At 48.8% G+C, this 16,778-nt stretch overlaps 1 protein-coding gene across 1 annotated transcript in view; it reads left to right on the plus strand.

Annotated features, from left to right (window-relative positions):
* Positions 1-16,778, plus strand: part of ADGRD2 (adhesion G protein-coupled receptor D2) — a 739,028-nt gene that overhangs the window by 383,876 nt on the left and 338,374 nt on the right. The window contains exon 24 of the mRNA XM_073541421.1: positions 15,744-15,864. Coding sequence (XP_073397522.1) covers positions 15,744-15,864 — 121 coding nt within the window. The remainder of the gene's footprint in view (positions 1-15,743; positions 15,865-16,778) is intronic.

A 16,778-nucleotide genomic window follows, 5' to 3' on the forward strand; every position in this document is an offset into this window, starting at 1 on the left:
CAGGTCAAACAGCTAACCCAAATGTTCCAAAACCTCAATGTGGAACAACGCACGATGGCCCTTACACAACTGCAGTTGATGGACACCGTGCAGGGGGCCATGGCAGCAGGGTCTCCTTGTCCCAGGAATAGGGACGTATCTGTGGTATTCCCTGAGTCTCCGGTCAAATTGCCCGACCCCTTTTCAGGGGATAAAAAGGAGTTTAGGTCCTTCAGGGAGGGATGTAAGCTTTTTTCTTCTTTAAGGGCCCGTTCAACTGGGGACGAATTCCAGATGGTGGGGGTTGTTATTTCTCTGCTGCGGGGTGCCCCCCAAGCTTGGGCTTTCTCTCTGTCTCCCAGCGCCCCCGAGAAAATGACAGTGGATGCCTTCTTTGATGCCCTGGGCCGCATATATGATGAGCCTGACAGAGTACGTGTGGCTGAAGATATGGTCATGAGTGTCCGTCAGGGTAAATGCTCGGCTGAGTGGTTTTGTGCGGAGTTCCAACGCTGGGCTGCGGAGGTCTCATGGGATGATGCCGCCCTTCAGGGCTTATTCCGCAGAGACCTGTCCGAATGCCCGAACGCCTCCAAGATGCTCTGGCCCTCCATTCCCCACTGGACACCTTGGAGGATGCCATTACTCAGGCCGTGCGTATGGACCGCAGGCTGTGGGCTAGAGGTGTCATGCATTCTGAGACATCCCTATTCTCCGGCAGCAAAGAGACCGGTGTCGCTCCTGAACCCATGGAGATTGGCACCACTTCAGTCATGGAGAAGGAGAGGAAACGCCGCTGGGAGAAGCAGCTCTGTTTTTACTGCAGGGAATCTGGTCATTGGATAAAGGATTGCCCCTCGTGCCCATCATCCTCAAAAGCGACAGGAAACAACTAGGTCTGGGTAGTGGTCGAGGAGGCTGCCCAGAGCTTCAGGTACTTTCTTCCTCATGTTCTAAAGTTTTTCTAAGGGTTGAACTGTTGGTAGACAATGTCCTTTTTTTTTTCTACAGCACTGGTGGACAGTGGCTCATCACTCAACCTGGTCAACTCTGATGTTGTTTCCCAATTCCAGATAGGGACAGTCCGGCTTCCTACACTACATAAAGTCATGGCTATCGACTCATCTCCTCTTACCCGAACTGGGATAATTTCTGTTTCTGAAAAATTTACGTTGAAAATTGGTTCTTCCCACGTGGAAGAAATTGAATGTTTTGTCATGGACAAATTGCCCACAGGGCTGGTGCTGGACATGCTGTGGCTTCGGTGCTATAACCCAGTTATTGACTGGGACTCTGGGGAGATTGTTAAGTAGGAGTCCAAGTGTGCTGACTGTTACCATAAATCAATTTGTTGTGTGAAAATCGCAAAACCCGTCGTCTCTGTGTCTTCTATTAGTCTGGAGGGTATTCCAGAGTACTTGAGAGACTTTGAGGACGTGTTTTCTGAGAGCGAGACTGAGGCGTTACCCCCTCATAGGCCATTTGATTGTGCCATCGATCTAATTCCTGGAGCCAAATTGCCCAAAGCTCGCCTGTTCAATCTATCGGGCCCAGAGCGCCTAGCTATGAAACAGTACATTTCTGAAAGTCTCCTTAAGGGGCACATAAGACCCTCAGTTTCCCCGGTAGCAGCGGGGTTTTTCTTTGTTAAGAAAAAAGATGGCGGCCTACGTCCCTGCCTCGACTTTCGAGAACTAAATAAAATTACTGTCAGAAACACATACCCCTTACTATTGATTCCTGATCTCTGTAACCAGCTCTCTGGCTCCAAATGGTTTTCTAAACTGGATCTGAGGGGGCTTACAACCTAATAAGAATACGAGAGGGGGACGAGTGGAAAACGGCTTTCCTTACTTCTGAGGGGTTGTTTGAGAATTTAGTAATGCCGTTCGGGCTCACCAACGCACCTGCAGTGTTTCAAAATTTTATCAATGTGGTGTTTTCAGATCTCATTGGTCATTTTGTAGTGGTATACCTAGATGATATCCTGATATATTCTGTTGACAGAGTTTCCCATTTGTTGCATGCTAAAACAGTGCTGCAGCAGCTCAGAGAAAACCAATTGTTCGTCAAACTCGAGAAATGTTCATTTTTTGTTCAGGAATTGTCGTTTCTAGGTCTGATAGTTTCACCTCAGGGGTTTCGCATGGATCCCAAGAAAGTGCAAGCTATTGTGGAGTGGGTCCAGCCCCAGGACCTTAGGGGACTGCAGCGCTTCTCAAGATTCGCAAATTATTACCGCAAGTTTATTAAGGGTTTTTTACAGGTAACTAAGCCGCTCACAGGCAGCACTTGTAAAGGGGTGGATGTCAGAAACTGGTCCTCTTTAGCTAAACAATCCTTTCTAACTCTAAAAAACTGTTTTTCATCTATTCCTATCCGTGTCCAACCGGATCCTTCCAATCCATTTGTGGTCGAGGTGGATGCTTCCGAGATGGGGGTGGGGGCAGTTTTGTCACAAGGACCAGCTTCTCTGACAAATCTCAGGCCTTGTGCCTATTTTTCTAAGAAATTTTCTCCGGCGGAGAAAAATTATGACGTAGGCAACAGAGAGCTTCTGGCTATTAAATTGGCGTTCGAGGAATGGAGGCACTTTTTGGAGGGGGCTGCTCATCCTATAACGGTTATCACTGACCATAAAAATTTAGAGTACATCAAATCTGCTAAAAGACTGACTCTCAGGCAAGCCCGCTGGTCACTTTTTTTTTCAAGATTTCAGTTTTCTATTACCTTTCGGCCAGGGTCTAAGAACGTAAAGGCTGATGCCTTATCACGTAGTTTTGAGCCGTTATCCGCCCTCGATCCGCTGTCCCCTATTCTTCAACCCAGTCTCATGGTTGCCGAGGTGTCGTTGGAATTGGAGCAGGAGATTGTGGGGGCTCAATCTGTGGCTCCAAGCTCCAAACCTGTAGACAAGTTGTTTGTCCCACAGCATTTGCGCAACAAACTCCTGTGGGCGTTCCATGATTCAAAGTTGAGTGCACACCCTGGTATAGCCACCACACGGAAGCAGTGGCAAGGGTCTTTTGGTGGCCTTTAATGGCTTCAGATATCAAGAAATATGTCTCAGCATGTAGGATTTGCGCCCGTTCTAAGAGCTCTAGTTGCCGGCCGGCCGGGGAATTGGTGCCTTTGCCAGTCCCAGGAAGGCCACGGACACACTTGTCCATGGACTTCATCACCAATCTTCCATCTTTTCATGGTAATACTGTAGTTTGGGTAGTGGTGGACAAGTTTTCTAAGTTGGCACATTTTGTACCCATGACAAGTTTACCGCCAGCAGAGACGCTCTCTAGACATTTCCTGTCCCAGGTGGTACGCTTGCACGGGGTCCCCACTAATATTGTATCAGACAGGGGGACTCAGTTTGTGTCTAAATTCTGGCGGGCCTTCTGCAAAAAATTGTGGATATCTGTCTTTTTCCTCAGCGTATCACCCAGAAACCAACGGACAAACTGAACACACCAACCAGTCGCTTGAACAAATTCTTTGGTGCCTGACTTCTACCCTGCAAAGCAACTGGCCTGATGCCTTACCATTAGCAGAATTCGCCTTCAACAACCGGGTAAACCAATCTACCGGTAGGTCACCATTTTTTACTAATTATAGGATCAACCCTCATTTTGGCGAATTTTCTCGGATAGATTCTGGTTGTCCGGGGGCAGAGGACGGGTCAGTCGTCTCAAGGATCTTTGGACAAAGGTTCGTTTAAATATTTCTAAGGCTCACGAGCAATATAAACGTTTTGCAGATAGGAAAAGGAACGCTGCTCAGACACTGCTTTGTGGGGATAAAGTGTGGCTGTCCACACAAAATATATATCTTCGATTGCCCTCCGCCAAACTGGGGCCTAAATTTATTGGCCCCATGAGGTCATCGAAGTGAACCCGGTATCCTACCGCCTCCGTCTTCCTCCCTCCTTAAAACTCCATAATGTCTTTCACAGATCTTTACTTAAACCCTTGGGGTCAGTGAGGGAGGATACTGACACTGCTCCTTCTCCAGTTTTGGTTGAGGGACATATGGAGTTCGAGGTACAACATATTGTGGACCCCAGGCGGGTTCGGGGCTCGTTGCAGTATTTGGTACATTGGAAGGGGTATGGTCTGGAGGAGCGGTCATGGGTACCAGCCAAGTCAGTACACGCTGACCGTCTGGTTCGTGCGTTTCATGCCCAGCATCCTGGGAAACCTGGGGGTCCGGAGACCCCCCGTTAAGAGGAGGGTACTGTCATGGTTTGCTCAGCTTGTGGGATTAGGTAGTTCAGAGTTTAATGTGGATGGCCTCACTCTGAGATTCTGGGAGGTGTTTTATAGCTTCATTGTGGGCTCATTCCTCGTCGCTTATACTCAAACCCTTGGCCGAGTGTGTGTGACCCTGGTATGCTTTGTGACTGTGATACTTTATGCTTGTTTGGTTCTGATCTGGTTTTGTCCCTGTTACGAGTTTTGCCTGTCCCTCTTGTACTGTGCAGCTGTCTCCGCGTATGACTCATTGCTTACATTCTGACTATTCTCTGCTCGTCCCTCTGGTACCGCGCCACCCTCTCTGTGTATGACCCCCCGTTTTTCTGACCTGAAGTCCCCTCGCCTCTACTCTAGTATTCCTGTAGTAGAATCCTACAATCATCACCAGCAGTGGGACGCGAAGCCCCGTCCCCTGTGGTCACATGATCGCAGGTCCTTGTACTTCTAACTACCTGCAGCATCGCAGGTCTTGTCTGTCTGAACTTTCCCTGCAGTATCGGACCCCGGGCCCTCCCGTAGTGTGGGTGAGTCACCCTGCTCAGCCGTGGCAGTCTGCCGGCGCTGATAGGATCCTGATAAATAACCCGTATACTGGGGGAACACCAGAGCCAGGGGTGGACACACTGCATGTGCAGCCGGTGTGGCTGCATCGGGGTCCATGCAGGACAGCTAATTATGAGGGCAACCTGGCTTGTTTATCCAGCCCCGAGGCTCTGGGAGGGGCCCTGGCCAGATTGTCCTCATGTGCAGTGGGCAGGGAGAAATCCTTGCAGCTCTGCTGCCTAAAAGAGAAAATGGCAGCGGAGCTGCAGCAATCCATCCTACTTCCTGCCCGCCCTTCCTGTCTCACACCGTAGTCAGCAGCATGGCTGGATGACATCATCATTCAGCACCGTGGCTGTACCAGTGAGTGAGAGGAAGCTGCTGGCAATGGTGATGCTGCGACTGCAGGAGCACATGCGAAGAGGTGAGGTGCTGTGTGTGTATGTACGTGTTTGTGTAGAGATGAGTGGTGGTGTGTGTGTGCATGCTTGCATGCGTAGTGCTGCGGGAGAACATGCAGAGAAGTGAATGGTGCTGTATGTGTCTGTGTGTGTAGATGGAGGAGAGGGTGGGGGTGGTGGAGAAGGCAATGATGGAGGTGGTGGAAAGGGCAATGATGTTGGTGAGGTAGAAGGCAATGATGGAGGTGGTGGAAAGGACAATGATGTTGGTGGTCAAAAGGGAAATAATAGGGTGGTGGGGAGGATGAAATGATAGAGGTGGTGGAATGGGTAATGATGGGGTGGTGGGGGAGAAAGCAATGATTGTGGCAGTGGAAAGGACAATGATGGGGTGGTGGGGAAGGAGACAATGATGGGGTGGTGGGGGAGAGGGCAATGAAGGGGGTCATGGGGGAGAGGGCGATGAAGGAGGTGGTGGGGAGATAGCAATGATGGAGGTGGTGAAACGGCAATGATGGGGTGGTGGGGAGGAGGAATGTTGGATGTGCTGGAATGGGCAATGATGGGGGTGGTGGGGGAAAAGACAATGATGGGGTGGTGGGGAGAAAGAAATGATAGATGTGGTGGAAAGGGCAATGATGGGGTGCTGGGGGAGAAGGCAATGATGAACGTGTGGGAGAGGACAATAATGGGATGCGAGGGGAGGACAATGAGGGGTGGGAGGGATTGGGAAGGGGGGAAGAGGGATTTATAATGGATTTAGGAACAGGGAGAGGTGGAGGAAGACAATATTAATGCTTATTATGCTTAACACAGTCCTTTAGTATATAGTGTACTCACTTATTACACATAGCACAGTCCCATACTATATCGTGTACTCGCTTATTATGTATAGTGCCATCCCTTAGTATATAGTGTAGTCACTTTTTATGTATAGCACAGTCCCTTAATATATAGTGTACTCACTTATTATGTATAACACCATCCTTAGTTACATAGTTTCCTCTTTTGCTATGTATAACACCATCCCTTATTACATACTATACGCTCTAGTTATATATGGTGCCGTCCCTTATCATATAGCTTCCTCTGCTGTTATGTACAGTGCTGACTCTTACATAGTATATTCTTGTTATTTTTGTTATTAACAGCGCCCTCTTTTATTACATAGTCTGCTCTCTTGTTAGATATAAAATAACTGCTGATGGAGGAGCTGGTGACCAGACAACCAGTCCATTATCTCCTCCATTAGAAAATAAGCTTTCCCAGCTTCCATCAGCCATCATTGCATTATATACAGTATCTAACAAGAGAGGACGGTAAGTAGTAAAAACAGAGCTCTATATAATCCAATATGTAAGGGATGGTGCTGTACAAGCAAGAGAGGGCACTGTTAAGGACGGCAATAAACATAATAAAGGAGACTATGTAATATATACATGTATGTGTGTGGCTATATACATGGTGGGCCATTTATATGGATAAACCTAAATTAAATGTGAATGGTTGGTGATTAGTTATGAGCTTTCCGATATTGAAATTCAGATATTTTTTTCATATCGGAAATCCCATAATCCTTCAGCCTCTGAGCGCCCCGTGGAGCCAATCAGGAGCTGAAGAATTGCTGACAACATTGTGTAACTCCCCTAAGCTTGGTAGGAGGCGTCCAAACGTGCTAGCTAGGGGCTGCGCTGCGATTGGCTGGCTGGATGGTGTGATCAGGCAGTATAAAAGGCTGCGCCTGCCATTTTAGCCTCACTCTACTGTGAAAGCAGATAGGGATAGGTTGCTGTTGGAGATAGGGAGAGATCTCGGATCTTATAGCGATACAAATTGTTTTTCAGCGACTGTAGCAGCCCCTGTGTGTTACAGAAGCAGTCTTTTTCCTCACTGACCCCGCTCAGTTTCATTTTTTGTGCTGTGCAGGCTCTCAGTGAGGTGCTTATTGAGACAGTGCAGCGCACATTCACTGCAGCTGCTGCAGCTCCTCTTGCTGCAGCACTGTGTGGTGTGTGTCTCACCGCCCGCCTTTTCTTTTCATCCCCTAAATCCCCTTCCCCTATTTTTTCCTAAAAGTTAAACACTATATAGGGATTGTGCTGTGAGGGACCCAAACAACCTCTGTGGCTGGTGCCACACAGCACCTGGCCCAGTCCCGGAGAATCCTTTTTTTTTTGGTATCACAGCAGTGTCATTTACTGCGCTGTGACATCCGACCGTAATGTGTACACCAATAACACAAACACGTTACTCTTTGTGTAGGCCACACTAGATTCAAATAAAGTGTAGCAGACACACCATCATAATACAGTGCCATTAGTGTTTCTTATACCTGTTTGTAGTCCTACAGGAATAAGCACACTAATTCCTAATAATTACTTTCTTGCCATTCTGAATCCATCGATAGAGATGAAGAAGGCAGGGAGTAAGGGACGTTCCTGCGGCGGCCACGGAAGAGGTGCATCAGCAGCTAGACATGGTGCACATCCAGAGCAAGCAGCAGGCCCAAGTCACTCAGCACCTACTTTCACCCTGCAGCAGTCATTTATTCGCAGCTTGTTAGGAGTGCAGGGCCATAGGCTGATAAGAGAGGATCAAGTAGAAACCGTTATTGGTTGGATGGCAGCTGAGGAATCCACCTCAATGAGCACAGCATCCTCCCAGGACCTCTCCACCACATCGGGTCAGGCCACTGAAGAGCAGCATCCATCTGCTTCTTCACCGCCTACTAAATTGCCCAGACATTCAGAGGGCCAGGAGTCAACCTTAATCCTCTTCTCAGAATCTGTTGGCTTGGAATCTGTGTGCCATCCAGACAGCACTCCTGCAGCTGAAGAAGAGGTAGTGTGCACAGATGCGCAACCACTGTGTCCGTCTGAGGAAGAAGTGGAGGGTGGGCCAGTGCCCACAGTGACCAGACCCCAGTCAGCAGATGATGATGAAACTCAGCTGCCAGTTTCTGCTGACGAAAGTGTACTGGATGACGAGGTCCTTGATCTATCATGGCATGCTGAGGGGCAGCAAGCAAGTGGGGATAGCTCAGAGGAAGAGCTTGCAGGTGTGGCACAGTGTGGCCATCCACATGGGAGAGGAAGAGGGATAAATTGGTTGCCGGCTCCCTCAACTTCAGCACCCGTTAGGAGCAGGGCTCTTTTAAAGAACACAAGTGGTGCGCCCAAGAGTTGTGGTGCATGGGACTTTTTCGACCAAGTTGCAGATGACGTTACAGTAGTCAGATGCAAGCTTTGTCGACAAACTGTGCGGAGAGGGAAGATCGTCAGCAACCTTAATACCATCAATATGTTGGCGCATGTCAGGAAGAGGCACCCTGTGGAGTGGCAGCATCACACCCAAGATGATTCGCCACCTGCAGCTGGTTCCCCACCTTCCACCTCTTCAGCTACAGCGGCCACCTCTTACTCCAGCTCGCAAACAGCTGCTCCCGCTTCCTCGCCAGATTGCCAGGGTGCATCTGCAGGCAGTGTTGTGCGGCGGCACACTGTCTGTACTTCGTCAGCGTCAGCATCCCAATCGCTGGCATCCTCACACTCCCAATCCAGTGTGCAGCCATCTGTCACACAGGTGTGGGAGAAAAGGCGCCTGTACTCGGCAAACCACCCACGAGCACAGGGCATGAATTCTCGCATTGCCAAACTGCTTGCAGTGGAAATGCTACCATTCTGGCTGGTGAGCAAGCCAGCATTTATCGATATGTTAGGGTTTGCAATCCCACAATACAGCGTTCCCAGCCGCTTCCACTTCAGCAGGCAAGCCGTCCCCACCCTGCTACAGCATGTGGAGCGTAAAATTAAGCGTGCGCTACAAAATGCAGTTAGTAGCAAGGTCCTCCTGACCACCGACGCATGGACCCGTCAGCATGGCCAGGGACGCTACATTTCCATCACCGCCCATTGGGTAAATGTAGTTGAGCCTGGAACTGAAGTAGACAGTGCAAGTGTGCGGGTCCTGCCAACTCCATGGATTGCAGGCCTCTCCTCCATACAAATTGACTCCTCCTCAGACTCCTGGTCAGACTCGCCTGCATCCAGACGTACCACAACAACCGATTTCAGCACTGCATCGGCCAAACATCAACAGGCCGTGTTGAAATTGGTTTATCAGGGTGATGTTAGCCACACCGCAACCGAGCTGTGGAACACGCTCAAGGAGCAGAGCGACATGTGACTTGCGCCGCTCAACCTCCAGCCAGGTATGGTGGTGTGTGACAACGGCCGAAACCTGGTCGCGGCTCTGGGCCTAGGTGGTCTGACTCACATTCCATGCCTTGCCCATGTCCTAAACTTGGTGGTGCAGAGTTTCCTTAGGAACTATCCTGACCTTGAGGAGCTGCTGCACAAAGTCAGATACGAGTGCTCTCATTTGCGGCATTCAAGCATGGCTGCATCGCGCCTTTCAGCCATGCAGCGCAGATTGGGCCTGCCGGAGCACCGCATCATTGTTGACCTCCCCACCAGGTGAAATTCGACTTTGCATTTGCTGCGGAGGTTGTGTGAGCAGCAGCCTGCAATTATGGAGTTGCACCTGCAGCAGGCGCAAAGTAGGCGACACACTTCTCAGCCCTCCCACTTTACAAAAACAGAGTGGGCATCCATGAAGGACATATGCACCATTTTGAAGTGCTTCGAGGGCTCCACTCTGATGGTGAGCGCGGATGCTGCCCTACTCAGCCTGACTATTCCCCTTATATGCCTTATAGAATCATCACTTAAAGGACTAAGGGATGAGGTTTCTCAGGAGGAGGAGTATGATGAGAGACTTGGACCAACCAGGCAATCTTCATCGGCCCAGTTGTTACAAAGTTCTGTGGGTGCCTCACAAAGGTCCAGGCAGGACACAGCAAGCGAGGAGGATGAGGAGGACTATGAGGATGAGGAGGAAAGTACACAGCGCTCTACTAGTAGTCACCAGATAGAGCGTGGATGAGGTGATGCAGAGCAGCCAGAGCACATTCCTCCAGCTGGTGACAGCAATGCATAGCCAGTTGGCAGTCTTCAGCACATGAGTGACTTCATGCTGCAGTGTCTGAGAAATGACCCACGCGTGGCTCGTATTCTCCACACAAATGACTACTGGGTGGCCACCCTCTTAGATCCACGTTACCGGGACAGCCTTCAAAGCCTAATTACACTGTTGAACCGGGCACGTAAAATGGAGGAGTACCAAGATGCACTGGTTAATTCACTCATGTACTCTTTTACACCGCATAGCAGTGATGTGCGTGCACTAGCAGGCACCTCAGTGCATCCTGGGCCCAGCGGAATCCGTTCAGAAGCCGGTAGCAGAAGCAGTACATCTGCTACTGACAGGTTCAGTATACCCAACCTGTTCCAACGGTTTCTGAACCCGCAAACAGTTCGGGCACCATCAGCACAGACAGTGCAACGCACTAGGAGGCAATGTTACCGTGACATGGTGGCACAATACCTCTCCACCCCTGTCAGTTTGCTTCAGGATGGATCTGCCCCTTTCAAGTTTTGGGTCTCCAAGTTGGATACATGGCCCGAGCTTAGCCAGTATGCCTTGGAGGTCCTGGCTTGTCCTGGTGCCAGTGTGATTTCTGAACGTGTCTTTAGTGCAGCTGGCAATGTACTAACAGACCAACGTACCAGACTATCCGCTGCAAATGTGGACCGGCTTACATTCCTAAAAATGAACCAGGCCTGGATTTCTGGTGACTTTTGCTGCCCTGGGCCAGAGTAGACAGGTTACATGCAAGGTTGGTAGCAGTATGCATGCTCTGTCATGTGCCTATGTTGCACACAGCGTCATCTGTTATGCCAGTGCTCTGGCCTCTACTACCAAAATCTAGCTCCTGGTTCTGTGACTGACTCTTTCACCTCATACTGTTTTCCATGAGCTCTAGTACCGCCAGCTAGTGCCCATTTCCGTGACTGCTGATTTCACAGCATGCCGTGTTTCTGGGCTCTAGTACCGCCAGCAAGTGCCCATTTCCGTGACTGCTGATTTCTCAGCATGCCGTGTTTCTGGGCTCTAATACCGCCAGCTAGTGGCCATTTCCGTGACTGCCACTTTCACAGCATGCTATGTTTCTGGGCAACAGTAACGCCAGCTGTACCTCGTTAGACCAAAGTGGAAAAAAAGGACGACAGATGCCAAACACCTATAGGCAGAAGCACAAGAGGCGGGATCCAGCCACGCTGGCTGTTTCTTGGCAGTGAGGTGCGGACACAGGTGCCTCCCCAGAGGGGTAACCCGAGTTCAAGCAATGCCAGCTGGTTCTCGGGAGTGTCCAAGGGCACGGGTACCTCCTGCTCCAAACCGTGTTTCAGCAACGCTCGCCGTTACACGGTTGTGTCCGCCGCACTGTTCCACGCCCCCGCCGTACATCATTCCGGCTCAGTTTGCTGTTATCCGTGATGTCGGCAGTGTAGGAGCCCCCTACGTGGACTCCGGGACCTGGCGCTCAAGGCTGGTCTCGACAGTGCCAGTAGGCCCTCCTCCTCCCCTGCTGCGACTGCGGAGTAAAAAAGACTGTGTCCGGGTTGCGGGGGCAAATGTGGCTCTTGCACCTTCTGCCGAGAAGACATTACTCCGGTAGAAGACCCAAGACAGGTAGACAGATGCAGAAGACCCAAGACAGGAAGACAGATGCAGAAGACCTGTCACGCTCGCGCCTTGACTGAATGGCGCGAGCCGGGGGTTATGGCCCCACTGTGCCACAAACCAGACTACCCTGGAAGGGGCGTAACTACGGCAGCTACCTTGGTCTTCACTGGAGCCTCTGATGGTGAGGTCAGGCTTGTGCGGCAGGTAGCTGCCGGGTGCCACTCCAGGGTGGTGTCTGGCTGTGGCTGCTGATCCCACTCGGGAACAGGACACCTGGACAGGTGCGAGTGACAAGCAGGCTGAGACACAGGACAGGCGGGCACGGCTTGGAGACACAGGACAGGCGGGCACGGCTTGGAGACACAGGACAGGCGGGCACGGCTTGGAGACACAGGACAGGCGGGCACGGCTTGGAGACACAGGACAGACTGGCGTGGTAAGAGAAGGGGCAGGTAGGGACCTCTTCACACAGCAGGTGTAGGCAGGAGGGAGTGGTGTATGAGAGAACAGGTTTGGACCTGTTCACACAAGAGGTTCAGGTATGGATAGAGGCAGGAAAGAGTGGAATATGAGAGAACAGGTGTGGACCTGTTCACACAGGAGATGCAGGTATGGATATAGGCAGGAAGGAGTGGTATATGAGAGAACAGGTTTGGACCTGTTCACACAGAAGGTGCAGGTAGACAGAGCCGCAGGAGTGCGGAGCAGGCAGAGCCGCAGGAGTGCGGAGCAGGAAGAGCCGCAGGAGTGCGGAGCAGGCAGAGCCGCAGGAGTGCAGAGCAGGCAGAGCCGCAGGAGTGCGGAGCAGGCAGAGCTGTGAGGGTGCAGATGCACAGATAGGGGGGACACAAGGAAAGACACGGCAGAGAAGGAACCACAAACAAGGAGACTGACAGACAGAGGTAAGACTGAGTTCAGACAGAGACACCGGGACAAAGAAACAAGGACCAGGATATTCTGCCTCCTGGCAGGCGGACAGAGTACAGACAAGGTATTGGGAACAAGACTCAAGGGCCAGGATATTCTGCCTCCTGGCAGGCGGACAAGGTACAAAGCAAGACTAGAGCAATCCTCCAGAGAAGGAGACACACAGAAAAGGACCTGGCTAGCTCAGCAGCAAGGAGCTAACTGAGTTTAGACAGAGCACTGGCAATGTTTCAGTGGGAGTGGCGAAACTAAATAGTCATGGGCTCCAGGTGATTGGTCAGGGACAGATTACCCAGGTGCACCCAGAAAGCATAAGAACCAGAGAGTTCAGGCGCCACCCCCCTATACACACAGTCAGGAAACATGGAGAGCAAGCAGGAAAACAAGAGGCATAGCACATGGAGCTCAGGGCTGGCAACAGACAGATTTCACAGCATGGCTTGAAGCAGAAAGTAAGTTGGTGTGCGGGGGATGGGAGGCCATGAAGTGATGCCAGCAGGGTTGTTACAAGACCCAAGACAAGAAGACAGATGGAGATGTCCCCGGAGTCCTGTCTTTTTGCTCTTGAACTTGCATCTTTGTGTGGTTTTTTTGGGCTTCTCAGCAGAGCTTTTGGCTTATGTCACTAGTACATTGTGGTATCTGGGCTACAGTAATGTCAGCTGTTGCCCAGTACAGCCACTGGCACTTTTACCTTCTGCTGCTTATCTGGGTTCCAGTAATGTCAGCTGGTTCTCAGTAGAGTCAATGGCATAGGTCCCTCCTTTGTGGTATCCGAGTTCCAGTAACGTCTGCTGGTCCTTGGCAGTGCATTCTGGCACAGGTTACCTCCTGCTTAGTTATCGGCCTCCGGTAACGTCAGCTGGTGCCCGTTAGTTCCATTGGCTCTTATGCTGATTTCTGCTGCCTATACGGGTTCCAGACTCACCAGCTGGTTCTCTCAAGTTCCTGTGCCTACTGTTACTTCTGCGTATTTCCTCTGGGTTTGGGAAATTCTGCGACCAGCCAATAGCAGGATAACCATAGACAGAGGTTTAGGAAGCAGTAGGAGCAGATGTACATGAACCAAAAGCAGAATATCAATATGCAGAATTACTGAATAACAGTAATATAATCAGCAGAAGAAGACTAAGCATGGTTTAAAGGGAGTGTATCCGTTCCTCCACATGGTGCTCCTGGAAACTCCCTGCAAAGCAAGGTGAGCTGAACGCGAACACATGTCAGTCAAAGGGCATATTGACACCACCACCGGCAGCTTTAATTTAATAATGTAAAATCACTAACCCTAACTATCCTTAACCCCTAACCCTTACCCTACTAACCATAAACCCTAACCCTACCCCAACTAATCCTAACCCAAAGAAAAAACACCGCTGTTAAGAAGATGTTTTCCTGCTACAGCTTTCGCTCTGTGCATTTTTCTAGCGATTTTTTTTGCTCCTCTGCCTCTGCAAACTCCTTCCCCATTATCCTGAGGTGTTTCCCCTCCATTTTATCCATTATATAGCACTGTAGTGGTCATTTTGTAATTCCGATTTTTTTTCTCCCATTGACTTGCATTGATATCGGAAATTCCGATATCCGATATTTTTTCAATATCGGAAATCGGAATTCCGATACAATATCGGGCAATATCGCTCATCCCTATTGGTGATATCAACTTCCTTTTTGTGGCACATTAGTATATAGGAGAGGGAAACTTTTTAAAGATGGGTGGTGACCATGGTGGCCATTTTGAAGTCAGCCATTTTGGATGCATCTTTATAAATGGCCCACCCAGATGTATCCATATAAATGGCCCACCCTGTATATACTGTATGCAACTCATCTATATCTATATATATATATATATATATATATATATATATATATACACACCATATATACATGTATACATATATGTCTTCTGCAGCTTTGTCGCCATAAAAGGAGGGGGGCCCAGACACATTTGTTGCTCAGGGGCTCCAAGCTGTCAGTGTCCACCCCTGACCAGAGCAATGCAAAATCATATACATCATGTATATACTTGATGCAGTAGTTGGCTGTAAGGGAGACCGAACATCACATAACGCGTGCCAAAAAACAGCAGCTCAGTGAGAATATAGACAAAGTATATTATCACAAATACATAGAAGTAGGATAAAATTGCTTAAAAAATATTAGAGCATATGAAACTTAGCCAGTCCATTTAGATGAATGAGACAAGCTAAGATGTTTCTGTAAAAAATGAGAAGAATTTCTAGATGTATTTTTTTATACAGTACCACTTACCACAAATAAATAAATATTGTGGTGTGTGGCATTGATGTTGGACGACAGAGATGAACCTAGCCTCTTATAAATTAAGGCATGCCAAATGATCTCCATAGGTCCCGTTGAACAGTAATCATGGGAGATGCAGCGGTTACATCCTAGCCTTTTAAATGAATGGCCATCCATGTAAAGTGTGGTTGGCACAGTTATAGGTCATCAAGACCCCAGGCTGTGTATCTCCATCTATTTCATTAGTTTTCTTTTAAAGGGCATAAAGAAAGTGTTTACTTACCACAATTTAATTGTTAATCAGGATTGAGTGAATAATTTTTCAGGTCTTCAATCCAATGGCCACATCGGTATTCTTTGGCATTGAATGGGATCATGGGATCTCTTCGAACAATCTCCTACCTGCCGGCATCAACGGCTCCTCTTTTGATTGGCCAGCCGGGTGTGTTGTCATATTTGTATCACTGTGCAATGATGATGTCATGTCATGATAGACCAACTAATTAAAAGAGAAGCCATGGATGATAACAGGACAAAATGTGTAGGGTTCCAATTTGTTCACCTTGGTATATTGAAAAAATGTATTCACTCATCTCTACTTTTAATAGTGATGTTATAAAGCTCTTTCGCCAAAAGATGTTTTAAATACTCTGTTTTGGGCAGATAAATGCTTGATTAAATAACATTTTTGACATTTAAAGGGCTTGTCAACTCCTTGCCAACTCCAGTGGTTGCCACTTGACTGGAAGTAAACTAATACCTAATATGTATTTATACACTTTTTTTCTATTTGCAGGGCCACTGCAAAGCCCATTATTGTGCTCCTTCCTGTGTTGGGACTGACTTGGCTGTGTGGTGTTTTGGTCCACATAAATGTAATCTGGGCTTATGTGTTCATTTTCCTAAATGCATTCCAGGTATGAGATTTTGTACATTTTCTATTGTTTTTTTTTTTTAAATTTTTTAAAAATCATTCTAAAAACAAAACCAAACTGAAACCTATTTTATGACGTAGTATCTCATACAATATGTCACCAACTTTTATCACTTACTGTACACTTCCATGGACTGCTGGTTTTTACTCTTTATCCCCCAAATTTTCATAGTGAAGTCACTGCGGGAGAAGCCGCTGTGGACCCGCCTGTCTGCCTAGTGTACAATGTGGTCTCGGTTGCCCGCGGTTATTAAAGTATGCTTTCTTTCTGAAACCCAGCAGCATTTCAGAGTCAAACATATATGGCTGAGATACTGTAAGATGCCCAAGCGAGCTAGTCATGAGCGAACTTCGGTCCCCACTCTCTCTGGCATCCTACAGACAAGATGTGTCCCAGCCCTAGTGTGCTGCTGTGTATGTGGTGCTTTCCACTTACATCTGGCCTGCAGGCCTCTTCAGACTCCAGGAATCCTTCTTCTGGAACCAGGGCAGAAATTAATCCAGGAGACACGTGGTTCATAAAAACCAAACTTTTACTTTGAGAATGACAGTATTTACAAGCAGATACAAAGGATAAGGCCCAGCGGGTTATCATGTTTCCCACAGGTACCGGATACAACTTCAGCCCTGGTTCTTGGTATAGGTGGCATGTCCCTCTATTTGGCTTTCCTAGCCCTAGGGAATCTTCCTCACCTCTAGCAGTATAACCAGATTGCAAATCTTTCCGTCCCATGTAGTCTGAGTCCATCTTTCCCTGTAGCTTCACAAGATGAGTGTGCCTCTGGCTCTCAAAGTCCATCTCGTGGTTGCCACTGGCCAATAGATTGAATCACAGGGAAGGGTATTTACGGCAATCCACTGCCTAGAGTATTAAGCTCACACTGACCATAGCAGCCA

This window comes from Dendrobates tinctorius, unplaced genomic scaffold (assembly GCF_039654945.1).
Source record: "Dendrobates tinctorius isolate UK_male_01 unplaced genomic scaffold, ASM3965494v1 ptg000120l, whole genome shotgun sequence".
In the NCBI taxonomy this organism is placed as follows: domain Eukaryota; kingdom Metazoa; phylum Chordata; class Amphibia; order Anura; family Dendrobatidae; genus Dendrobates; species Dendrobates tinctorius.